This window comes from Pyrgilauda ruficollis, unplaced genomic scaffold (genome assembly GCF_017590135.1).
Source record: "Pyrgilauda ruficollis isolate IOZ18807 unplaced genomic scaffold, ASM1759013v1 scaffold6, whole genome shotgun sequence".
Classification (NCBI taxonomy): domain Eukaryota; kingdom Metazoa; phylum Chordata; class Aves; order Passeriformes; family Passeridae; genus Pyrgilauda; species Pyrgilauda ruficollis.
The window spans coordinates 12,920,419-12,947,318 of NW_024527710.1; the positions used below are offsets into that span (position 1 = coordinate 12,920,419).

At 36.4% G+C, this 26,900-nt stretch overlaps 1 protein-coding gene across 1 annotated transcript in view; it reads right to left on the reverse strand.

The window, feature by feature from the left end:
• The window catches only part of AGBL4 (AGBL carboxypeptidase 4), a gene marked incomplete at its 5' end in the record, with an annotated part of 879,139 nt that overhangs the window by 823,503 nt on the left and 28,736 nt on the right, over positions 1–26,900 (reverse strand). Inside the window, one exon of the mRNA XM_041483183.1 lies at positions 9,714–9,838. Within this exon, the coding sequence (XP_041339117.1) occupies positions 9,714–9,838 (125 nt within the window). The remainder of the gene's footprint in view (positions 1–9,713; positions 9,839–26,900) is intronic.

The window sequence follows — 26,900 nt, forward strand, 5'->3', positions numbered from 1 at the left end:
ACCTCTGGTTCAAAGAAATCCTTCTGCAGCCATAGGGAAGAGACAACCCACAAGGAACAGCTAATGTAGTTTCATCCTGGATATTCCAAAGCCATGGAATTGCCATTCCACATGCCTGCCAGGAAGGATATTCTGTTTAATCTGGCTATTGAGGTGATTCTAAACCTAACACTGGAGGTACTCAGCATCACTGTCAAATTTTCAGGGCCAGGAAATGCCCTGCCACGGACCCCACAAGACTCTGTAGTGCTCTGATTGTGGGATTAGTTTTGCCCACAGAGTTCACAGAAGATCAGAACACAAACACACAACAAGCTGCAAAGCTGCAATTCTGCTTCCCTGCATCACCCCTGAGTATGACGTGGTCCTGCATGAAACCACGCAAAGGGAAAGGAAAACCTGCTAGGAGAATCTGCACATTGGTGTAATATTACCTTCATAAAGGTTTTAATAAACATCTTCTCCAAAGCTTCATGAGAATTTTCAGAGAGACAATGAACACAACACCCTCCAAAAATTATGCTACACAATTAGAAAATTAAATAAGTCTTCTGTAGAGGACCATCAGTTCAAGACTGGAAAAATTGCCATTCCAATAAAAGCTTGCTACAATGTTCAAGGTTAAGGCTCTGAATTCATGGACTTTGGTGTTCAGTAGGACAATAGATATATTAAGTGGGCAAAAATTTTGGTAACACACCTCTTCTAAAAGTTGAAAATTATAATAAGGAACTGATTGTCCAATTTGTTGTCTCTTATCTTGGAAAATTATTAGGGGAAAAAAGAGACTGGTGGACAAGAGCCACAAACCTGCTCAGTGACTGGCTTAGAGAAAACAAATATTTTTGGCAGATTATTTGTATTCCTTATACCAAGCCACTAAAAGCTTCAGAAAGATTATCCTTTCTATTATAATGTAAACGCCATTCAACAACATGCACTAGATTTAGCAGAAAATACATGCAGTTGTTTTAAATCTATGCTGAATGTGTTCCACTGCATATACATCCTCTAGTAAAAGGAGTAATAAAAAACTCATTTCTACTTGAAAAAACCTGCCGAGTTTTAGTTCCTACATAACATAATGCATATTTAGACTATCATGTTATTCTGTAAAAGATGTCCAAACAAGATGATTTGATGTTGGAATAGTCATCTCAGAACAACCAGAGCAATGTAAGGTAAAATAATTGTCAAGTCAATCTCTAGCTTACACTTTATTGCAGAAATAAATTGAACTCTGCTCTAGCTTTTTGACACGTAATTCTGATACTAATGGGTTCAAATCCATTTCTCTTTGCTCTCCTTCCTAACAGGAAGCCTTATGTAATACTGTGTCAGAAATCTACCAGTTACTGGCTAATGTTTCCCTTAAATAAAAAGTCTCTGCCTGTAATAGTATTAACAGCTGCCATCAGTTTACAGTAATGAGCCACAGTTCATCATGGTAGTGCTACTATGAAAATTAGAAGCTTCCATGGAGCTTCTCAAATCACAAAAAAAATTACCAGAGCCATCCCGAGCTGTGGTGTAACAGCAGATGTTGCCTGTCCGGGGTGTACAGGTCAGATCCTAAACTGGGGGAACTGCACTCAGTCATCAGAATCACTCAGCTGATTATTCTGCATTCTGTATGTAAAATACAGCAGCTCTATGTTAAGAGTCAGTTTATGAATCCAGCGTTAGTTTTCCTTAATTTCTCAAAGAAAAAAAAAATGCACAGTAATTTTACAGAGTGTTTTACAGCTTCTTCAATAGATAAATTAAAATATATTTTGCTGGAAGAAACACAATAATTTTACTATATATAATGTAATATCTCAGGTAACCTATACAGTTTTCCAGTTTCAATTAACTATAAAACCAAACAAACAAACGAGAAGAAAAGTAGCTACAAATCATGTCATTTTAATTTTATTTACTCTCTAAAAAATTTAAAGTGCATATCTTAATGTGTGATAGTTCCAGAGTTTTATAAACTAAGCACATACTTATAAGCAGTGTAGCAAGGGAACAAAATATTTAGTTGAGATCAGGATGGAATTTTTCTGCAGCATTTAGCACTGTAGGAACTTTGCTCCCTCAGAAATCAATGGGAGACATAGATTATTCTGAATTCTAAAAAATTAAAAATTATTCTGAATTTAAAAGATGAAAAAATCTAAAAGCAGGAAAGTTCAAAACATTTCATCTTCATGTCTTCAATGTATGCTTCTACATTCTGATTAATGACTTTTCAGTAATAAAAGGAAAATGAAACCAAATTTGCATGGAAGACAATTCACTCTAGAACTAAAAAAGGGAGTATTTAATCAGAAATCAAAAAGGTTTTAAATTGAAAGAAAAGTACACGTGTCACATCACTGACATCAAGATCATCACAGTGCTGATTTTGTTGATGACACCTGTAATGTATTTTTGACATTTTGAGTGACAGATGCCACCATCACAGGAAATTAAACACACCTGGCCATTAGTTTCCTGGAGGCAAAAGGCAGTGTTAAATCTGAGGAGTACAGTATGTGTGCAATAATTACTAAACACTGGAATCCGAAATGTTCTTACAGACACCTGGAACAGAAAAAGTTTATGAATTTAACACTGCCTTGCCAAGAGTGAATATTTCACCAGGACAGATGATGTTCTGGTAGTGCTGACTGTTTCCCCTGTTTACCAACCTACCTACATTCATTACTTTTAAAGGATGACACCTGTCATGACAGCTTTGGATAATTTCATGGAGATGCACACTATATTGCACTTACCAAAGTTTCACATGCACCCTCAGTCTATTCCAAGCACAACTGAATTATTGATCCAAAATAAAATTATACGTACTTGAAAGGATTCCAACTTGGAAGAATCATCATTTATAAATCTAATTTTATACATGACCAATATAGGCACAAGTTTCCAAAATGGTAACATTATTTCTCTTCAAAACTGCAGTATGCTCAATATATTTTTTCTTTTTTTAAATGTTGAGACACACATGCAATCTATTTTAAATGTCATCACTTTTTTCTTATTTAACTATAATTTCATATGGCTTCCTCAGTAAGTAAGTGATTACCTCAACTGCTATAGGTGCCATCTAACCCTGTGCACTTTGGACTTATGAAAAAATTGTACCACTTTCCAACACAGGGATCAGTAAAACTACTTTTAAAAATAGAAAGGCTCCTTTGAAATAATCCATTTTATTTTTAATACAAATTTCAGATAATTCAAGCCCTTCCCTAACAAAAAGTAACAGACTCATATTACCAGGTGATAAGGTACCACAAGCTCTTACAAAATTTGTATCATGATTCTGCCTCCATCCTTATTTTCCCATTTTTTTTCTAGTTGAAGAGCATGTGCTACTCAAAGAAATAATCTGCTTACCTGTAGTAAAGCAGTTACTAAAAAGGTATTATCCAAATGCACTCACCTCAGCCTCTCGTGTTTTCTATGCAGATAGACACAGATTTATACGCATGTTCATAAATAAAATACAAATACAGCTTTAAGGAACTGGGCCAGTGCAGGATATGCAGTGCAACTTTGTCATACACAGGGATGCCATCGGATTAAACAAAAACCAACTTAAAGTCCAGAATTTTGCTGCTCCTAAATTCCAAAAGGAATCCTAAAGGATACATACATAACTGATTCTGCTCAACTGCTGCCATATTTGCTAGTGAACACCAAAGAATTTTCACTGAAACCATTCTCTAACTCAGATTAATTTTTTACTTTATTTTTTCTGATGAAAATGTTTCAAGACATCTTTGGCTCCTTTTTAATCTTACAAAAATGATTATAACTTCAACCTTTATGCAGTATTTGCTTTTCTCCAAGGGAAAATAAATCATTATATGATATGACATGATAATGATGAATGATAATGACTGACAAACCCAGCAGCCTTAGATGCACGTCAAAGTTTAAATCTTGACCAAGTTCAGCCACAAGAACTGAAATCCACTATTTGATAGCTAAGGGAAAATGAAAAACTTCACTCACATATGAAACAAATAAAAATTTGATTCTGCTCTAACTAAATCAATACTAACACTACAGTAAGCAGGAAATGAAAAGTTATGGCAGTGATGCTACTCACAGTTACATCCTGGAGTCAGAATGGGAATGTGAGCTGCTGGTGTCAGCTGGGTTACTGATATCCATTTAAACTCTTAAATATAGATTGTTTTCAAGAAAAGTATCAGAACTAAGGAAACAAAATAAATTCATATGACAAAACAAAACTGGGATGTGAAAAACATCAGGTTTTGCTGACCTGTGTAAATGGTGACTAAAATACCAAAATTCAGGAAGAGCTGGACATCTCTTTCTAGCGTGCTAAAAATTCACATAAGAGTTCAAAAAGATGAGTAACAGGGCTTCTTAAACAGGCAAAATTCAAATAATCTAGTGATTTTCCTTGCAAATTATTATAAACAGCTATTTAGAGAGATTACAGGAGCTGACCAAAAGAGGTTTAATAAATTATTAATGTAAATTATTAATAAATGATTGATATATACCTATTTTATTAAGAAGGTATATGCAATGAAAAAAAAATGCTTTATTCATCCACTTCAAATGTATTCACTCGAAAATTTCAGATCTGTAGTCTTTCATAAAAACATGCCCTTTTCCATATGTATTTTCCAAAGCTAGGTAAATGCAATATAGCCTTTAATGCACAGTAAAGAAAATATCTGTCTTCTCAAATGAGAAGATGGAAAGAGTATAAGATGTTATAAAGCATCTTGATACCAGCAACTTAAATCCCCAAATGACAGTAGAGCAAAGCATGTCTGCTTAAGAAGAAAGTAAAAAGGTAGCCTGTTTCCAACTTTAGCCTGCTTTTGATGTCATATTCACTCCATCTTACTTTGGAGGCAGCTTCTGCAGGAATTAACTGCACTGAATGAGTTCTTAGGTCAGAAAAAAAGGTTGAGTACCTCAAATTATGCCTGCTTTTCTTTTTTCCTCACTGCTTCTCCAAAATGTGTCAGCTGGCATAAAGAGACATTATCTCTCCCAATACACGTATCACTCATATCTTTAAACAATCACAGCTGTAGCATTATATAGAAGCAGTTGTCTGCTAAGGATCACTGAGTAGTTTGAGGACAGTAAAAAGAGGCCTGAACATATTATAAAATCCACTGTCAATAACAAATATTTCCTGAATTTCTAATCAATTAAAGACAACAGACATCTTACAGCCTTTTATATTTTACAAAACAGTGCAGAACAAAACACCATAAAATTCTACAATGACAGTTCCATGCATTATTAATAATGTCCAGCTATGATAACCTCTGTCTTACCTGGGCATCCTGTTTAAAATTCTGAAGAACAGGTTATCCTTTTTCCTGGTCCATACTCACATATAAAAAACCCAAAAAAATTCATGAGTCAAAATTCTAGTTTCAGTCCAACAGCAACTAAGTAACAGAGAAAATGCCTTTGAAGTAAATAACATTTGGTTCTTTGATTTTAACCTCAATCTGGATTGATTTATTAACTGTAAGTAATGATCAAGTCCTAGCTGCCAAATATCCATTCTTCTCCTCTATCCTTCTTGGTATATTTTGTCAGTACCTTTGTGATGAAGAACTCCAAATGTGTTTATCAACACTTACAGAACAAAATTTGGCACTATTAGGAAACCCCTTCTGTTGGAAATTCTTTTTTTAATCTCAGTGAAAATACCATTTCTCAACATGATTCATCAGACAGCAGAGCTCCTCAGGGTACACACACACACAGAATTTGTCATGAGGCCTAGATGTGCATTAGTTAGTGGTGTAATATGGCTGCTGTGCGTTAAATCAAAAATCATCAAATATTTTTAATCCTTTCATCGCTTTCTTGTATTTAACTCTTATCTCTTCTCAAATTACTCAAAAGAAAATTTTCTAGGACAAAGATCATCTTTTTCCAGTGTTGTTACAGTATCTGGAACAGTGAGTGTCAAGCACTTGAGAAGAATTTCTGGCTATAGCCCTCAAAAACAATAATCATTCTTTTCACCTGTAAAATCCTCCAATATCGGTATACCAGCATATTTTTTATAATTTATCACACGTACACACATTTCTCTTTTTTTTTTCCCAAAAAGCTCAAATGACTCAAATGAATCACTGTTGCTAGTAATAGCATTAAAGCCATTCTAGCTCAGAGGCAATCTTGCACCTGAAGCACTGTGTATTTAAAATACTTGAAATGCAATTGGGAGATGAAATTTGTTCATCCAATTTCCGACTGCGCAGAGAAGAAATTTAGCAAAATCATAGATGGTGTTTGAAGGGCCTTGGCTGAAGTGAATAGGAAGCAACCCCTGCCCAGTAAAGAGCATTATCAGGAATAGAGAGCAGCCTGTGACACGTATATAATTAGAGAAATTGGAGGCTTTGCCCATGAGACCATGTGTTCCACAGCAAATCCTATTTCCTTCACTCTGCCTTTCATGGATATGTGTAAATCATAAAAGACTATGTGTTTTCCTTACATATAACATATCAGTTTCTTTTTTTCTTTTCCAATATTGGTGTTAATTGAATTCACCAAACAAGTAACAAAAAATAATCATAGCTCACATCTTTTCAGACCAACTGAGTACCAAGTCAGAAACCACGTAAGGAGACCAAAAGACCAAATTTTACATCTTGCCGGTATCTTACATGATGGCTCATTTTCCCCCGTAAATATTAGGCATTAGCCTTTTTTTAAAAATCTTTTTTCCTAGTTAAAAAAGTATAAATAAAACTGACAACAAAAAATGTCTGATGTAGAAGCCCAAATCATAAGGAGGAAGAAATTAATTTACCATCTTCCAAATTAAAAAAAAGTCTGTTGGTTTTACTTCAACGTCAGGAAGTGAACATCAAATAAACCAAGTTTATAATAAAATTCTAAAAATAATTCTGGAAATATTAGGGCTGTCACTGGCATGGCACAGAGCTTAGCTCTATTACCTATGAAGCACAACAGTAACCTCAGACATACGTAACAGGAGCAAGGAAGCAATCACTCTAAAAAAGACTTCTGTATGATAGGGAAAAAACAAATTAGGCCTGAGTTTCCATAGTGATAGAGCAACAAAAGGTTGCTGCAATTTCCAGCTGTCTACAGTGAGGCAGTAACAGAGCAAAGGGACTCAAGCCCCTTCTCTGTAAATTGGGATTAGCATACTCAGAATTATCCATTAAATTTTAGTTCCGCACTATAAAGAAAATATTGAAGGAACTGGAAGAGGAAGAATAATAATAAAAACAAGAAGTTCTTCAAGAAGCAAAATTACTAAATGCTATGGATTTGGATTTCATGGTTGGATTCTCTGGTATCTTAAAAATGCAAATTCCAATGAGTATTTTCTCCTATTCATCTCCTCTGTGGATTCTCTGATGTTTAATAAGAAATGATCTCATACTATAGCCTGTCTGCCAGTGGGAACACTAATGGGTCTCTTGCCCATCTGGCAGCCTGTTTTCCCAAAACTTACAGGAATTCCTGTCCAGTGGTGCTGAAACTAGCCAAGAGTTAAGAAGCTATTGAAGGAGAAAAGAGAGGAGAAGGATCAGCAGCCATACAAACACCTAGGCTAGCAAGCAGACAGTGTGATCATATAAGCTTTACTTCCTTGGGAAACTGGGCTAATTATCAAAGGACTGAAAGATTCACTTATGATGAAAGTCCAAAGGCCCCAAAGTGGAAAAATACTTAAAAGGTAAAGTGGTCTGTTGGATATAGGGCTGAAAGAACCAAACATGATAGCTAGGTTGACACAGAAATGATGAGGAATGTTATAATTCACAGAAATATAAATGTTAGTCAGGGATGATGAGGATTTATTTGTACCAAGAGGAGTTATTACTAAGCAGAATTGCAACTGGGAATTGTGGGATTAAATAAAGGAAAGCTTTAGGCTAAAAATCAAGCAACACTGTAAGTGAGAGGAGTCTATAAAACAGTTTTGAGACATAGGAAATGGAAGCTCTATGACTTAAGAAAATTAAAACCAGAAGAATGAAAAGAACCTGTTTTCTTATAGAATAATGCATGGACAGTAAGATTAGCTGGAATGTCTAATTGGTCTTTCTTTTCATTTATCAGTAGATTAATAAAACAAAATTCTGTACTAATAGGTAATATAAAAAACAAAAGTAGCTACTCTTTGTGAGTCCTTATCCAAAAGGCTGAAACCAGACCTAATATATATAAATGTATAGATGTGCCTTCTTCACCCATTACTTATATGATATATCAAAAATAAATACAATATTATCCAGGTAATGATTTATAGAGAGATATTAAAATATCTACTTTTACACATAACACGATCAAAGGTCCTCTGTATTTGTATTAGTGCAACATTTTGAAGCAACACTGAATACTCTGGGCTTCCTTGTTACTGTTTTCTAGTAAAACATAAAATAATCCAAATGCAGGAAACAAACTACATTACACAGTGTGTTTGATGTAGCAACTTCTAACTTTCATTTAATATAGCTGAGCTGCAATGACTAATGCTGCCCATGGCCTGTAGTACAAAGACCTAAAAAAGGTTCCAGACTAGATTACATCCAGGCAGGTCTCATTTTAACGGAAATTGGAGAGATGAGAAAAAGATTATAGGAGCACACATTATAAAAACAGACCTCACAAGTCAAACTTAATAGTGGAACCATTCTCTTTCATGTAGACAACCATGAAAACAAATATCCTGTAAGCACTAGATATATATTGTATCTTTCTACCCGATCTCTTTGCCTCCTTGAGACAGATTCCCATTCATCTCATGACTATATAATTTGATCAGAGTTGAGTAAGGCACAGCAGGGGAAAGGGTCTGTCTGATAAAGTATCAGGCTCCAGGATGATAGATAAACAATTTCATGATTTCCAGTTGTAACAGGAACGATACAGTGCTGGATATTAAGATATTAGTCTCGTAGGAATACAACTATCAAGCCTGTGCAGTTTTTTTCTCTTACTAAACATGCTTTATTTCCATTAAGCAAAAATGACAGACTGATTCTGATAAACTAAGGCAGGTCACCAGAACAAAATTCAAGGCACATGTGAAGAGTGAAAAGATTTTTTTTTAAATTTTTCAATGTGAAAGTTAGTATATAACTTTTATCAGTGATAGAACGAGGAAGTTTCTTTCTCAAGGGACATCTTTACTGCAAAAAACATTATTTAAAAGTAAGTGAAACAGTTGCCTATCAATTTGCTTCACATTTAAACCTCCTCTTTCACAAGGGACACGTTGGCAAGCAACTCCTCTGCTACAAGTCACTGGGGAAATGCCTGTTTGCACAGCTACCCCATTGTTCTACAGGCATTAAATGAAGGCTTGAGTGATAATATTTGAACAGCTATGATGGACTTCTTTTTCCTATATTAACACACATATTTGGTTAGAATGCAAAAGCACAAATACATGGCAGCCATTATTAATACCAGTTCTGTTATTTGGCAAAAATTATACTACCTTTGCAATTACCTCCTGTCTTGGACAGCTGAAAAGCATGGTCATACCCACTCCTGAAGATACCTGCTTTTGCTTATAAAAAATTCAAAGAACAAAGATACATTTTAAAGAAATTTTTAGTTGCAAATCTGGGGTGTCATCTTTTTTATTAAAGAAAACATATACTGGAGTAAGCAATTTTTGAAGCTAGCATACCATCTCATTTATTATCACTTACCTGAGATTCCTTCACGTTTTCCACGGTGAAGTTGAACCAGACTCGGAAGCGTGGGTTGCAGGTGTCTGGCCTAATGAAGAGATCATACTCAAACTCTGTGACGTGGTCCACCCGCCCAAGGTTCCCTGCCAAGAATAGATGAAACAGGATGAGTTTTAATGAACGGCTGATCAACTCTCCAGGAACAACACTGAGGAAAGTTTTTAAAATTTCTACCTCCGTTGGTTAAAATATACAAGTAAAATAGGTCTTACGGCAGTTCAGAATTAGTTTCTAAAGGTAGTTCAGAATTATTGTTAAAGGCTTCATTGTAGTCATAAAATAAAATATGCAGCAGTAAGCTACATGCATATGAGTACACCAAAAAGAAGAAAACACAGATCTTTATTATTCAATTAAATTGACCTTTTGTCTCCTCTTATCTGAATATTCCAATTATGTGTTCTAACATCCTTTTAATTGTTTCCTTTTTTCTTTTTTTCACCTCTCTAATGATGTCTCTGCACGTCTTTTAGTCCCCACCTGTTAGGATTTCTTTCCTTCCAATTGTTGCTTGTATTCAAGTCCCTGTATCATTAAAGAGTCTCCAGATTCCTGCCTGCCTTCTCTGGCTGTTGCTCTAAGCATCCCTCTCTCCCCAAAGACGGTCCAGCCTTCATCTCTTCTGTGATTCAAAAACTATCTCAATCCTTCTCCTTCACCGTTTACAGCCACTATCACCTCCTTCCAAAGACACAAATGAGATTTTGCTTCAGCTTGTTCCCAGTGAATTTCATGGAATAGTATTTTTAAATATAGTCAGAGCTACATTGTCCCCTATGGCATTATTCAGCAGGCAACCACACCAGCTATAGAAATGAAGTTCAGCACTGGAAAAACCCACTAACTGCTTTTAAATTGCTAAAATGGTATATTTCCTTTGAAGTGTGCCAAGATTTTTAGAGACAGGGTTTAGACTGTCCATTTCATTTATACACTACAAAAATAAGACTTTACATTTTCCTGATCCAATCCAAAACCCATCTCATCTTATAAGACAGGGCCATGTTTTAGCTCACATGCTAAATTATATTTCTTTTTTAAAAGTAGCACTGAAAACTTGGGTTTATGGTTTCAAATATATTCGGGGGTTAGATATATCTTCTTGGGTTGGAAATATACTGTTGGGTGCTAATGTGTATTTATAAGGTTATTTGAGCTAAATTATTCCCTCTTCAGCAAGTCCCACTGCAGTCAATAGGACTGTTCTCTGGCAATACATTGCTCAATACCAGCATGAGCAGCATAATTCAGCTGATCTGCTGCTCTGGGCTGGAAAAGAAGAGGGAAAAAGACATTTTTAATTCTGTTTATCAATACAGTTCCAGGGTTTCTACCTTATCCTAAATTGTTTCTGGCTTTACTAATGGAACATGTTTAATCTTCTCTATTTTTAATGTTATCCTCCACTTTCCTACCCACATCCTTCTTTTCAGAAGAAAATTCTCTCCACTGCTTCCCTCTGCTCCAAGCTCTCAATCTGTTCCTGAGGGCTCGCCTCAAGGAGACACTTGGCATTGGAAATATTTGAAAAAACAGCTCTATTGCAAATCCAGAATGCCTCTGCCAAACACAAATAATGTCACCTGCCATGGTGGGTGTCCATGCCCAGGTGCTGGCAGTGGAGCTGCAGGCCTGGCTCTTGGAGAGGCTGCGCTGCCCCTGCCTCTTCCAGACTGTTCCTGACATTCCCAGACGGCTCCAGAAAGCCTCACCCATGGCACAGCCCAGCCCCTCAGCCCAGCTGGTGAAAATGTGTCCACCGAAGGGCAAAATCCTGCACAGAGAGCGGGGCAAGGGAGCCTGAGGAGAACTGAGGAGGAGCCGGGAAGGGGATGCTCTGGGAGGCTGGGCAGAGAGCCCTGTGTCCTGTGGGGAGAGGCTGGAGCAGGCAGGTGTCTCCTGGAGGAGCAGTCACCCACTGAGGACCCAGGCTGGAGCAGGTTGGTGTCTCCTGGAGGAGCACTGACCCACAGAGGACCCAGGCTGGAGCAGGTTGGTGTCTCCTGGAGGAGCAGTGACCCACAGAGGACACAGGCTGGAGCAGGCAGGTGTCTCCTGGAGGAGCACTGACCCACAGAGGACCCAGGCTGGAGCAGGTTGGTGTCTCCTGGAGGAGCAGTGACCCACAGAGGACACAGGCTGGAGCAGGTTGGTGTCTCCTGGAGGAGCACTGACCCACAGAGGACACAGGCTGGAGCAGGTGCTCCTGACAGGACTGCAGTCCTGAGAAGGGAAAAGGCCCAGAGTGGAGAAGGGGAGCAAGGAAGGATCAGCCCTTGCTCCTTGCACAGCTCCTTGTGTGGGGAAGATGATCCTGGGAAACAGGGAAGGGCAGGGAGAAGACATTGGTTTCTCTTTGATTTTTACTATGCAAACCTATTTTAATTGGCAATAAATGAGTCTCCCCAGAGCAGAGAGTTCTGCCAGCAGGTGAGTGCCCTCCCTGTCCACACCTTGACCCAGGAGCTTTTTCACCTCATTTTCACCTCTGTCCTGGTGAGGAGTGGGGGTGAGAGAGCACTGGGTGGGCAAAGCCAACCCACCTCAGCTCCTGGCTTTAGCTGAAGTCCCCGACACATCTAAATGCATATTCTGCCACAGGGGTCAGACCCATCCCTTATTAACAACTGAACTCAAATGTGAATGTAAACTGAGATTTCCTACAGATTATTATCCAAAGGAAAAAGGAATGGTAAAACCAAGCTATTCCGTTGTAATACTTTTAATTAAGTGACTTAGTTTTGTTTTATTTTTCACTAAATGTCATGAATAAATGACATAGCTGGGTTAATAATATTCCTTGGATATTTCAGGATTTAGGTAGTCCAAGGTATTCATCCTGAAAGTTTAGATTCCAGTTGCATCACAGGTCACAGATTTAGATCTCCCTGGACAAGGTTTGGTGTGTGAATTCACTTCAGCTGAGCTGTGCATGTGATCCTGGCAGATTCTCTAGGGTTAAGGCAGCGGGCTGCATGAACACAGATGGTGGGCTAGGTCCATCTTGTCAACTGATAAACTAATATACATGCCTCCCAGAAATCCCAGCAATTCCAGATATGGATTAAGTTATCTGCAGCACAGAGTAGAGGTGCAAATTTTGATGGAATTACTCCCAAAGAAGGACACAGAAGCAATTAAATTCATACTTAAAGTTCAAAGACCATTAAAAACTTGTACTGCAAGGCATAAGAAACTAAACGATTATTAATTGAATAATTAAAACAGAGCAAAATGAGACCTTGATTTTGATCTTTTGCACATTCAGTTTCAACATCAAGCTAACCTGAACTGGATGGGGAACAGATGACCCACTCAGAACTGCTTTACAGGGTTCTCAAGATCCCTAAACTCGCACTGGAGAATTGTACTGATGTCAGGGGAATCATGGATGGTGAAGAACTGGTGTGCTGAAGCCACCGCTATCCAGTCTGCTCTGGAAAACCCATCTCAAATCCAGCAGAGCCCTTAAAATGTAATCATCTGTGTGCTTGATTCCTCAGGAACCCCAACACGGCTTTCTCTCTTGATTTGAATACTCCTTCCTAACTCCTTCCTAACTCCTTCCCTTCCTTCCTAATGCACTTTTTTTTTCCTTTTGTGAGTTCATTGGTTTGTTATTAGTTTTTGCCTCTTACCAGTCACACGTCAGCTGCCATTGTCACCTGCAGCCCTCTGCAATTTGGTGTCATTTGGACATTTCATTAGCCCACTATTTCTTCTCTGTCTTCCAGATGCTAAAGAGGCTGGACTGAGCACTAATGCCTCCGGTAACTAATTCAACAAGTTCCTTGTGCTCAATAGACTATTGTTTGTAATATCACAGCCTTTGCTCACAATCTGTCAGCCTAATTTCAGCCCACATAGCAATGTCATTAAACAAGACAGCAGTTTTGGTACAAAGAAGCCAAGAACTGTAGGAACAAAACACCTCCTCACTTTAAGAGACGCTTTGTAGAAAACTGATAATGCCACCAAAAAACATTTCTTGGTGTCCAAGAAAGGATATAAACTTCCCAATGTTAATCTCATTAAAAAACTGCACATTTTTTTGTCCTGCCTTCAGAGTGCTGTAATCATGGGAAATGCATTTATTCTAATGGATGAGAATTATATTCCAATACCACAGGTCCCACAGTGACATGCATTAGAAACTATGGAACAGGAATTAAAACATTGATTACAGCATTCCATTTAGATATTAAGCCATTTTAACATTTTAACACTGAAAATAAACAATATTTTTTCTTAAGTGCAAACCACCTCTAAACTGATTTTTTAAAATAAATTTTAATTCCATAATTTTTTGTCTTGCCTTTTTGCTAAATATAGCAAGAGAGAAAACAATAAGTGAGTAGACAGCAAGTTCCTCCTGTGTCCCAGGAATTTCTGTGCATACTGTACTTTGCAGCACCTGCAGCCAACAGTTTCTGTGCTGAAATTGTTACAAATATAAGAGAAATCCAGATAGCACCAATTTTGTGAAATGTACCTACCAACAGTTCCCAGTTATGATACAACTACTGTATGACCCCTCGTGTGCACAGTTCTTATTCTGTGTATATTGCTAGCCTGGTCACTTGTGATATCAGTAAGAAAGTCTGTTCACAACCTCATTGGTTAAGTATATTCTTCTAAAATCAGAGAAAAAGTCTCACATTACTGAAACATCAGCTTTGCTTTACTTCACTTTGAGTTCATGCCCACGTGAACTCATCACCACTCCATTCCATAAATACAGAAGTTGTATATATGAGAGTATACAGCATTCTTCAAAGCCTCATCACTCCATATCTTGTGATTAGCACTATATTTGGGGGTTAAGATTATAAAACACAAGATATTAATGTTATTTATGGTACATGTATGATTAATGAACTGATGAATGAGACCTGCAAGGGAAAAAAACCCCAACAACATTATAAGCGATAAAATCTGAACTGGTTGGCATTTTAAGACAATTCTTTTTTTACTTTTTTTTAATAATTTGGGTACACATCTGTATGAAAATGTTTGTCTGACTACATCTTAAAAGTAAAACAAGTAACTTATTAGGGTAGCCAGAACTTTGCAAAACATTTTGGATTTTCTCTCCTATGCACTCTGAAATTAGTTGTGGGGTTTTTTTGCTATTATTATTTTATTTTACAGAAATATTAGCACAGATCTTTTTAAACTGATGGGAAGATGTGAACAAATCAAATTCCCAAATGTCTATAAACTGACTTTCACTTAGCCTTGGGGTTTGTTTTTAGGACACGCTCAATTTTCAGTCACAGTTCTGTTCAATACTCTTAGCATACTGAGAAAAGAGAAGACATACTTTCCTTTAATCATTCAAGCTAAAATTCTTAATTATATTTCCTTAAAATTACTTCACAGAGTAATGTTTAGTGCAATGCTCTCAAAATGTGAATAGTGAAAGGGGTCAATAGCATGTTTCAAGTTTCTTTAAAAGTCAGAAGAAAGCCCAGTGATACTATTTTATTAATCATGCAACACACACTTAGTCCTCATAAAATATTAATGTTATTGCTTCCTACATCAATAAAAAGTGTACTTTACACAAAGAAAGAAAACCTGCTGAAGAAAATGCTAGCTAAAGTTACTAAACATGCTAACAATTATCATAAAAATGCTAGAAAAGAAAATATAGATATGTTAAGCAATCCTAAAATCTTCTTAAACCGCACATTGTGCTTGCCTACAGAGAATTTTTAAGATGAAAAATAGACCTTGAGGGTCTTAGACAAGCCTGAGGCAATATAAAGAAAAAGGTCAAACACTCTGCTAAAAAGGACCGTTATCTTCAGAACAACAACTTATCAGCCAGCTTGCAGCCCTGCTTATTTACAGTTATTGGTCCCAGAGGAAGTGCACTTCAGCGCAGGGCGCGATTACTTTGTAATGAGTTTGCCAGAAATGGTAAAGGAAACTAATTTGTAACAATGTGCTGTTCCCGGCACATGAACTTTCTCAGACACTTTCTTTTTTTCTTTTTTTTTTTTTTTTTTTTCTTGGTCCGGCCATGAATAACTAACTTCAGCCTCCCTAATAAGCAGTGAAAACAGAAGTGCACTAAACCCGACTGAGTCGCGAGCATAAATGTGCTGAAATATCAGTGATTATCCCTCTCAGCTGTCCATTACAGTACTCATGATGACCACCAATTCCCCTGTGGTGGATATATAGAATGCAGGTTTCAGGGGGTGGATTTGCACATGAAAATTAACACCATTTGGAAGAAAATAGCCTGCACCTGTCACAGATTAGCAACAAAAGGTCAAATGCCTCCTTTTACACCTAGAGCACTTGCATATTGTATGTCTTGCTTATAGGAGCCTAATTCTAGTTTCTTAATTCAGAAAAGTGAGCACCATGGTGAACTGAGGAGAAAAAAAGAATTAAATCTTGGCTAAAAGCTATCAATAAATCTATTGATCAAGATACATATGAATGGAAATAGCTGAGGCAATCTCTGTCTCTAAAAGAGGTAGTTTTTCAAAAGAGAATTACACAAAGTGCTCTTCTGTTTTTGTCAATATGCTGCCAGGTTTTGAAATGCTATTTTTCATCCACACAATAAAAATCTTGACAAGTAAGCAATAGAAAATCACTAATACACTTGCAGCTGCATTTCAATCTATACAAATTCTTTAAACAAAAACAACCAAGGAACAGATTGGAATATATATCATTTTCACCAGTTGAACCTGGGATCAAGTCCAAGATAGCCAAACAGTATTAATCTATATTTCATGCAACTCTATATTTCCCAAAATAAGGTAAAATGTTGAATGTGGAATAACCTCTATGAAATTCATCCTTACAGATCATAAAACACATTGAGATGATAATGCAAAGAAATTTTATTGATATGTTCTAAATGGAACAGGAACTACAGGGACTGAGATCTGTAAAAACTTCTCTCTAGTGAAAGATTAGATATCTTCTGAAAGGAGTGCATCTAGGAATATCAGATGTAAATTCCCACTTGCTTTATGGTCTTTGCCTGTGAAAAGAGTTCATAAAAATAGTTTGGCATTAAGTCCTAAAGAACTTCTAAATAGTATTTGCTTTCTAAACAGGAAAACGAATCTAATGAAATAGGGATGATATCTGAAAACCCATGACAGTTTTTGCATCCTCTCCTAGATTCATGCCCAGAGCATATGTCAGCTCAAGATATCTGAAACCACAAAGCATGATTTCAAAAAATAAGACAATACCATAAAAACCACATATACAACACCTGTAAATTATTGTTTAAATTATTAAAATTGCACATATCAAGCTCTACAATGCAAAATATTATCTTCACTACCACAGTTAAATCAATGCTCTGCAGAAAATCTCTCGGTACTCTTCACCAATATGGCATTCTCTTAAAAACCTGATGTTTCAGTTAAAACCAAAGCAATGCTCGTGACTCCACTTTTGGTCAAAATCCAAATTTCCTTTGAAAAATGGTCAAGAATATCAAACAGGCATAGCATTTCAAAAGTACATGGCTCGAGAAGCTGGATGCTTCAGACTTAAAGTCTCTTTTCTATCTTCCCTCCTCAATTAAGTAAGTTGAAATTGTTGTTTCCATCATGTTTTAAGTTTTTATAAATAGTGACATCCAAATAGCAGTAGATCAGTAGTTTTTGTTTAAAAGATTGTATTAAGTCTTAGCAGCAGTAAAGGTAAAAGGCCAGGTTCCATCTCTGCAAAGAGTAGATCAGGATGTAGATCTCACACAGGCCGAGAAACTCTGATTGAGCTTTTATTGTAAGCAGACCATGTGATAAAATCTAATTGTGACTGAGAGCACATGAAAATTCTAGCTTTACACTTTTCTTGTTTATCTATGTAAACAGCATTAAAATAAAATGTATCAATTCAGTTGGGGGGTAGATAATTATGGATATCTACTGGTTTATTTGTTTCTTTTGGTGTTGATCTTAATTCATAACAATGAGAGCCTGATCTGATTTTCCACACCTCTTCAGGATCACATCTTTCCAATACTTTTCCTCCCAAGTGACACAAGTAAGGTGCACTGGATCCATTTACAGGGGGCATTTGGCCCATAGGCCTTGGGAACAAAATTACTGCTTCTCAGTGGTCCCAAACATGTGTAATGAACAAACATTTAATTCCTTTGTATTGAGTCAAATTGCAGAAATATTAATGATATGTGGCCTAGACTAAAACACCCACAGGAGTTTTATAAATTAAAACTTTTATCTGAATTAGAGTAGGAGGCAGAATTGTCTTCCACATAGAAAATTAAGAGAATTTAAAACATTTAAGAAAGGACTGGTTGAAAAAGGAGAGAATCATAATCAATCTTACATCTATTTGTTGAATATAAAAGAAGGAGGGGAAAGGTGACCAATGCCATGATTTATTTTACTAAAAACAGTTACAAAAAGATTCTCATATTCTAGGAGTCCAGGTAGTGCTGCTAGTGGATAGATTTAGGATGAGTTCTTCCTTTCAGAAAAAAAATATTTTTCTTGGTCACAGGTGTTTGAATGATGTCTGGGCAAAGGGGAAGGGGAAATAGAAGGATGAAAATTTATTAAATAGGCTTGAGTTTACCCCTGCAATGAGGATACAGTTACAGAGATTTCACATTATAAATAACTGTAAAGTTCTAGCATGTGTTAATCCCAAAGGCCACCTACTGACATCACTTGCAACTTTCTTTTATAGTCCAGGAGAGTAAACAATGACATTAAGAAAGACAACACAAGCAGCTAGAACTGGAATATTTTGTGTCTTTTTATGTTGATTAAGTAGAGCAGTCTTTTTGGTGATGCCAGTTTAGAGCACAGTCAAAAACAGCAACAAGTATTCCTGAATATTTAGTGATCGTGATTGCTCAAGAACCACTATGAGCAAAATAGCATAATATACAAGTAACAGATATCCCAAAATACTGCAAAGACTATTGTGTAAACAGCAGGTTCACATATGTATTAAGAAATTATACAATACAATCTTGCTGAAAGAATTCAATAGTTTTGATCAAATGAGATTGATATTTAATCACTTGCAACCAAAGAGCCTTATTTCAAAATTGCCCTTTTCAATAAAAACTAATGCTTTCAGTTAAAGGACCTAAAAAACCTGGTGCTGCAAAGAATAAAATGTCAATGTTCACCGAGTAGGGAAATTGTAATGGATGAATAAAATGGAGTCAGGCTCTTGACTTTCTCCTACATCTGTGAGAGTCTTATAAATTACAGAAATATCAGCAGAGCCCAAGACTGCAGGAAAAATGCTCCAAAAATCACAAAATCATGTAAATACACCAACTGGCAGTGGTAAAACAGCAACTTAGTAGGGAGTGTAGAGTGCTTAAAAATCAGAGGTCTGTGCCCTAAGATGGCCATCACACACCCACTACACCAAATCCACCAAATCCCCAGAAAAACAGATTTCTCGGCTCCCTCTTTATCAGCTCCCCAAAGGCCTCCAATGACAGATGGGCAGTTATTTATCCACGGCAGTGAACCTTTGTTAAAGGAAAATCAGAATACAAAGAGGTTTTGCATTGGTGTCACGAAACTCAGCTTTCTTTAACAAAGCGTGCGCTCCCAAAATGAGACTCTCACGGCTGTGCTTGTACCACATCTTTCAGAGCAGAGCTCTTAAAGAAAAAGCATTTGGGGAAATTTCTGTTTGGAAGTCACTTAGCATATAATGGGTGCTATCCTAAATAAATAATGAATGAGTTAATAAATAAATTATAACGACGTCTGCAGCCTTAACCACGGAAGCAACCACCAGCCAAGGCAGATGAGGGACCACAGTGGGATGTACCATCACTGGTGTGTCACAGACAGAAACATGTTCCAAATACTGGCTCCTTAGGGCCTGATGCTCAGTGCACACCACTGAAATCTGTTGCTCTCTACAGCCTCTGATGTAAAACATTTTCATGTATACCTGATGCCTAACAGCATAAGTGTGCAAAAAGAAGTATTAAAAATGGTTAAAAAAATTTAAAGCTGCATATTCGTTATTCTTTAGTACATCACAGCAGTGCTATTTATGTAATGCTTCCTACTCAATATATTCATCATTTTGCAAAGACCCTGAGAATTCTTGTAATGCAAAAGACAGGGAAGTTCTTTCATCCTACATAAGAGGATATTCCTGTTGATTTATTGCTGCACAGTAATGCTGTAACTCTGCATTTGGCCCAGTTTGGTACCTTATACACAGAATCACCATTTTTCCCGGGGAATCCTTCCAAAGTACAACTACACACTGATACTCGAATAAAAATTAATAGTTGGAGACCTTAATCAGAGACCCACAGTCATATTCTCAAGGACCTCTCAAAAGTCACCACAGCTGCAAATAAAATCAGAAGTTTTTATTAAAGAGTATTAATGGAAAGGTTCCAGGTATTGCCCTATAAAAGAATCTTGGTTTTGAGATGTATCCTGCATAAGAACCTTCTCTAACTAATAAATTACCGGGTTTATAGCTGAAACTTCCTTTATCTTATAAAAAAATCCTTGGAAAAAGGTACTGCAAGGATAGACTTTCCACACAAATACTGCATGTGAATAACATCTGTTGTACATACAGCTTTTGCAGAAGAAACAGTCTTATTTTAGTTTATTATAAAACTGAATTTGATTCTCTATGCCATTATCAATCTAGTCGCAAAAACAGTTTGGGGGCTAGAAATGTTATTCTCATTCAATACATTAATCCCATCATTTCATTGCCTAAAAGTGGTATTTTACCACACAATCTCCATGATAAAATTTACAGATAGACTTTCCTGCAGTCTGGGTACATTTCTAGCCATTTCATCAGATTAGACTGATAAACAATTTTTCTGCTCATCTCCTCCTCCTCTGTAGCTCCTACTCTGACATTCTTCTGTAGAACAAGGTGATTTCTCTACTTTTCTCTTTATTATACAGCATTTTGATCCTTCTGTAGGTAATGGAACTTGCTCCTGTATTTTCACTTACACAATTTTCTGACTCCTGTGTCTTGCTATTTTCCTTTCCTCCAAACACCAGCCTGCCCTGGAAGACCCCCTTGACTTTCAGATTTACCAATATTTATGAAACGCCAGTACAGTTCATAAAATTACTGCATTATGTTGGTTTGTTTTTATAACGTTGCTAGAATTTATACAGGCCTTTGTAACTGTACCCACTTGGATGTAACAGAAAACTGCTTCCTCTCAATTATCTTTGTTTAAGCTAAAGCTTAAATTAGCTTAAAGAACTATCTAGTTGATGTTATTTTTTCAACCAGAAGTGATAATTTTAAATATTGACATTTTAGATGGCACCAACAGGTTTTTGATTTCTGCTATGGTTACAATGGTTTTTTTTATATCTGAATGTCTGTCTTAATTTTGTTGGGGTTTTGGTGATTTGTTGTTTTTTGGGTTTTTTTTATTTTGCTGAATCCAGAAGCGTTCCTTTTATTTCAAAGTATTTCTATGTTTGTAGTAAATTAAACATTAATCTTTCTCTGCAAATGTCAAGTGATATTTAAATGTTTTTCTGGCAGATAAATGATTATTAATATTAATGCAATAAAATCACAGCTCTTTGTCCTTTCTTTGATATTTAAGAAAAAATTAAGAATGTCAAAACAGTTCTACAAAAAGAGAATTCATTGGTCTACCATCCACTCTTCATTAGCCTGAGAGGTAAAAAATTACTGATCTTGTGAGACAATGTGTTTATAGAATCAGAAAGGGTTGAAAATGAATTACTCTATCAGTGGTAGAGTGTGTATCACTTCAATGTGAAAATGCCTTGTTAAAGTTCATTTTAATTTAAAGCCCCCTTTTGTCATTCAAAAAGCTTTAGCACAATGAGAGAATCTTTGTCACTTTCATAATTAGCCCCTCTTGCACTAAATGAGAATAAAATCTGATCAGAAGTCCATACAGGGAAGGTCATAAATCAAAGAGAAAAGCTCCACAACAGTCCTGTAAGATGTCCAAAGGCACATACAGCTTGGAATTAAAGCACTGCAGTCAGGATCCACTCCCAGAAACACAGCACAAAAAAAGCCCAAATAATATCTGTTTGACAGGCTAAATTTATCTCCATATTCTGTAGCCCTATAAACACATTTTGCTGTTTAGATACAAAAGCAATTTCAGCACCAAGGACAATCCAGGAAAGCAAACAGCTGTTAAAGTGCTACTATCACTGTTTGCCAAGCAAAGTCAAATTAATTTAACTTAATGTTCTCACTTCAAACTGTGGCAGTAAAACAACAAAAAAACCAAAAAACCACCATATATGATAATTGTCATAAAATAAGAAAAAAGTTGTATTAACAGAAAAAACACTTTAGGAAATCAAGTTTGATTTTATACACAGCAGAGAGTATGCAGCCCAGCTCAAATGTAAACTGGATTTTATTCAACTTATTTTAATTTTTAGATGAAAGTAAAAAGACATTTTGAAATATGTAATAGAATTCTCAGCCTTGGAGAGTTATGGGAGAGAGTGACAGCACATCACTCTCTCTACTCAGGGATCATAAGAACACCAACAGATATCCAAGCCATCAACATATTATTTTACTCCTCATGTTAACACAAAATGAGGATTTCATCAGAAAATGATGCCTAAAACATGGGGAGAGAGAAGGGCAAGGAGAGGGCAAGGTAGGAAGTTGATGTGAAGACTACGCTAAAGTGGCAGTCAGCAATGAAAATTTGTACTCTACAACAGATACACCTTTTATGATTCCATGTATTATGTTAACATTAAATGCTAATCTTAAATTTTAATCAGATGAGAGTACTTTTAAAGTAGCTACATCCATACAAACAGGGACTTCCATGAAAATTCACATTCACATCTATAAAGTATACATATATGTGAAGACATTTGTATTTGTACAGCTCTACCTTGAAATACCCTGCTAAGTCCATTGAAACTGTGCAACTTTCCTTTATGAGATTTTGGGTTTTAACAATATTTCTCTGCAGAACAAAGCTATTTCTGAATTTTTTGCAGAGCCAAGCTATTAATGTTCTGTCTCTAGCCATGCAAACACCAAACTACTTCCAAAGGAATGGCTTGTTTGGAGGGCGTGGTTGCTTGCACATCTGTCACACGTTCCCGAAATTCCACATTACAATAATTACATAATGATCACAAGCAATTCAATTCCACATATTTGGAGAACGTGGAATTGGTCTGCTAAGCAACAGACTGAAGAGCTCAGTGTGACAAAAAGAGAGCGCTGCCTTTCTCCATCCTCCTACAATCTAACGCTTCAGTTCGCTATCATCGAGCTTCCCACGTTGACTCAGGTAGGGAGCACTCAAGTTTCCTCCTGGACACAGCCCCCCCCTGCTTGAGGCACAAAAGAAATGTAATTTCCCTTGTCTCTCAGACATACAGGTATCTCAAAAACGCAATTTGCAAACTCCCATACAAGCAAAGCAAGCCTGGGAACTGTGACGAGGGCGTGCAGGTGATTAGAGAAAGAAAATGGATTTAAGATGGATGGGATGAGAATCTGAGTCAGACATATTATTGAAATTGAACTGCCTAGATCTTTCTCTTATAAGTGAGTATTCCAAAAAGCCAATAAAGCTTTTAAACAAAAGGCAGGCTTTTTTTGCTATATAATAACCTAGATTAATTGGCTTTTAAATACAGAAAACTCAAAACGACAAAGTATGAAGGAACAAAAATCAAAACAGAACTCCCTTGCCCACTCTGCTACAACTTTTCACCTTTATCTGAATCTCACAAAATGTGGAGAAAGCTACGATTTTAAGGCCAGTCACATCACATAATCACTTTTTCTGCATTTCTGATAATTCTTTGATATCCAGAAGTTTCTAGCCTACCAAGACGCCCACTTGAGCTTGATTTAGGACTCCAATTAAGTGGAGCAATTTTTTTTTTTATTTGACTGTATCTCCAATTTTTTTTTTCTCACTGGGTTTGAGTTTGGTAGGAACATATTTTTCTAAAAAGAAAAAAAAATCTTAAAAAAGGAAATATGTAGATTTTCAAAATCGACAAAATTTTCTCAGAAATTATTTTCTGAACTCAGAAAACAAATCAGTATTTCTAAAGCAATTAGTACTTAAATAACCTTATCGTGATTGTTGAGCTGTATTATTGTCTCATGGGCATGAAGTGACCTTGATCAATTATATAGATCCGATGTTGCTTTTGACTCTTCAAAGGCAGGGACTTACACACACTTTGCAGTATTATTTCTATTCAAAATTAGGCTGAATTTCTCAAGAGGGGTACCAATCTACCTCTACATAAGAATTTAAAGAAATATCAAAACTTTTCAGGTAAAAATAACAAAAAAAAACATGCTACTTTTGTTACATATTATGTTTTGTTACATATTATGTTCTAATAGTATACCCTGACAATATAGGAAGCTACTGATATAATATGAGCTCTTTAGAACATAATGCACATTAACTATGAGATGAAGGGGTTGATTAAAATTACTTATTTAAGTATATCCAGGGTTAATTCCAATTTTCAGTTTGAATCTATATGTCTGTGCTTTACAACACATTCATTCATTATGACATATAAAAATCTTTGTCTTATTAAATGCATTGGAAAGTTTTAATACATTATGAAACACTGGACAAGGACTTATATAACAAAACAAGTACCATCTTAAGAAGCAAGTAATTATTTGTGGTTCCTAATTTTAATAACATTCTAGTACTTTAACCTCAATAACCTGTATTTCATTAGTTTATTTACTTGGAAGTAAAAAATCAGATATTTAATATGTTAGTAAAAAAAATTTTACGTGTTTCTATCCATAGTGTAAAACTTCCAAATAAAGAAGTTAACAAATGTCACTAACTTTAACCAAACAGACTTGCTATTTCAAAAGCCAGTCTTCAAAACCAAGAACTTTTTACAAGTCTGTCTATTCATGTTCATATTTTTACCACACTGACAGGAAAACATTATCTCTGTGTCTGAGAGATGGCTTTCTGTCACACTGCTGATGTGAAGGCAGCCAGCAACAGAGGCACCTTTGGCTTTAGGCCATCCCAGACTCACAGGAAACACGGCAGTCCCACTGTCCCTTCTAGAGATGGAAAGAGTTTATACTTTGGGAAGTATAATTAGAATCTAAAAGACTTTCAATTCTGAGCAGGTGGGCAGCTTCTTACAATTACTAGGATGGCAGAGGTATTGTAAATATCAATTTATAAACTCTTACAAATAAGTATAACATAGGAGATATCAGGAAACCTAAAGCGATAGCAGCTAAGGTTTTTTTAACTAAGGGGTTTTTTGTCAGCAAAGTGATTTTTTTAAGCTCATATAAAACTTCACCTGCAACAATCAGTTCTATAAATATTGAGGGATTTGGCCTCAGTGTACAGAACAAGGTATTCCAGAGTCATATGGATATCTGTGTATTTTTTCCCCTTTCTCTCATTATTTTTGCATTTGCTGCTGCATTTTGCTGCCCATCAAGGCCTAGAACAGGCTGGAATGGAACCCAGCCCCCAGGACCCACCCTGAGCTGCATGGCAAGGGCATGGTCCAAGGTGGGACAAGCCATGAGTGTCACACAGTGACACTGCCCACTGCTCTCAGCTGAGCCTCCACCTTCCTCTGCAAGGCATCTGACACCAAATCACACCAGGACATTCTTCCAGTATCATCCAGCAAACAGTAATAATAATCATGGAGGAATGACTGGCTAACAATTTTTAGGGGGCAAGATAATTGTATAGGACTAGACAGGTTAATTAAGAATACTACTAACAAACAAGTTTATTTTATTTGGTTAGATTTTCTTGGTGTTGAAATCTTTCTGCAAGACTGGAAATAATGCACAAACATTATCTTTCCAATGTAACATCCACAGTAAAATGACATTGGATTGCATATTAGTTAGCCAGAACTGAATTTTCTCCATATTTTCTAGTTCATACTCTGTGGAATTTTATGTTGTTAAAATATAGTAGCCTATACTTGCTCTTATTGTGAAGTCATGTAGATAAAAAAGAACAATTCACAATTATCAAATTACAATAATACAACTTTCTGATTTCAGCATTCTTCCATTCTCAGAAGAACCAACAACTTAACATATGTCTTCCAGTTATTATTATCAGTTAGCAAAGCTTGTTACAGTACTGTCAAAGAACACAATATTGCTTTTCTCCTCATCTAGGTTAAATCAGCCAAAACTGAATAGGTTGCAAAAGATAATGCTTGTTCTCCCTCCTCTTTCTTTACTCAGCTGGTTCATTCTTCATTAGTCTGACTCAGAGAAGAGAAGATAACCTAACACAATTTTTCCAACAGTATTTAAGTTTCCCCGTGCTGCTGAAATAATATCAGTTATTGTTACATTCTATCTGAAATAGTATCTATTATCCCTAATACCAGTTGAAGCATGGCAGACTATAAAATCGCATCCCTACAAAGGGAAGTCCATCTTGTCCACTGTGATTCAGGATGACACATACTTTGTTCCGTTTAAAGAGTAATCAAAGGTGTGGGCTTAAATCCAATTAGTATGCTTCAAAGAAGATAATGTCAAAATGCTTCAAATGGTGATTCTACCATGTAACACTGAAGCTCTGAACTTCTGGGAGCCTTGGATTTCTGGAACTATAAAATGAAAACAAAAGTACCTTATAAAGCACACCGTGATTTCCTGCTGCAAAAAAACTATAAGCATCAGTTTTTATTATTAACTAGGCTAATATTCTAAATAGAAAATAAAATCAGAGGTCTTGGAAGTCATGTATTCACATCCTAAGAAGTATCTAGATGTCATTGTGACACTGCAGATATATGGGACAGACACTTTTAATTGAACTCCTTGTAATCACTGAGAATGGTCTCCTCTTCCTGCCATCCCATCAGCTCTGACTCCTCTGGCATCCACTCTCACTGACCTTCAGCCAGCTGAGTGACAGAGCATTTGCCCACTTGCCACACGACTCGTTCATAGAAAGTTTCACAAGCTTATAGTCTGACCCAAAACCAACAAAAACTGTAGTTACGCAGAAATTTTTCCACTGATTTCTGCCCTGGACCAGACACTGATGATTTGGCATCTGTCAACACAGATCCCCTGTGCTAGAGAAAATATTTATAGTGCACAGCTGAAGTTGGA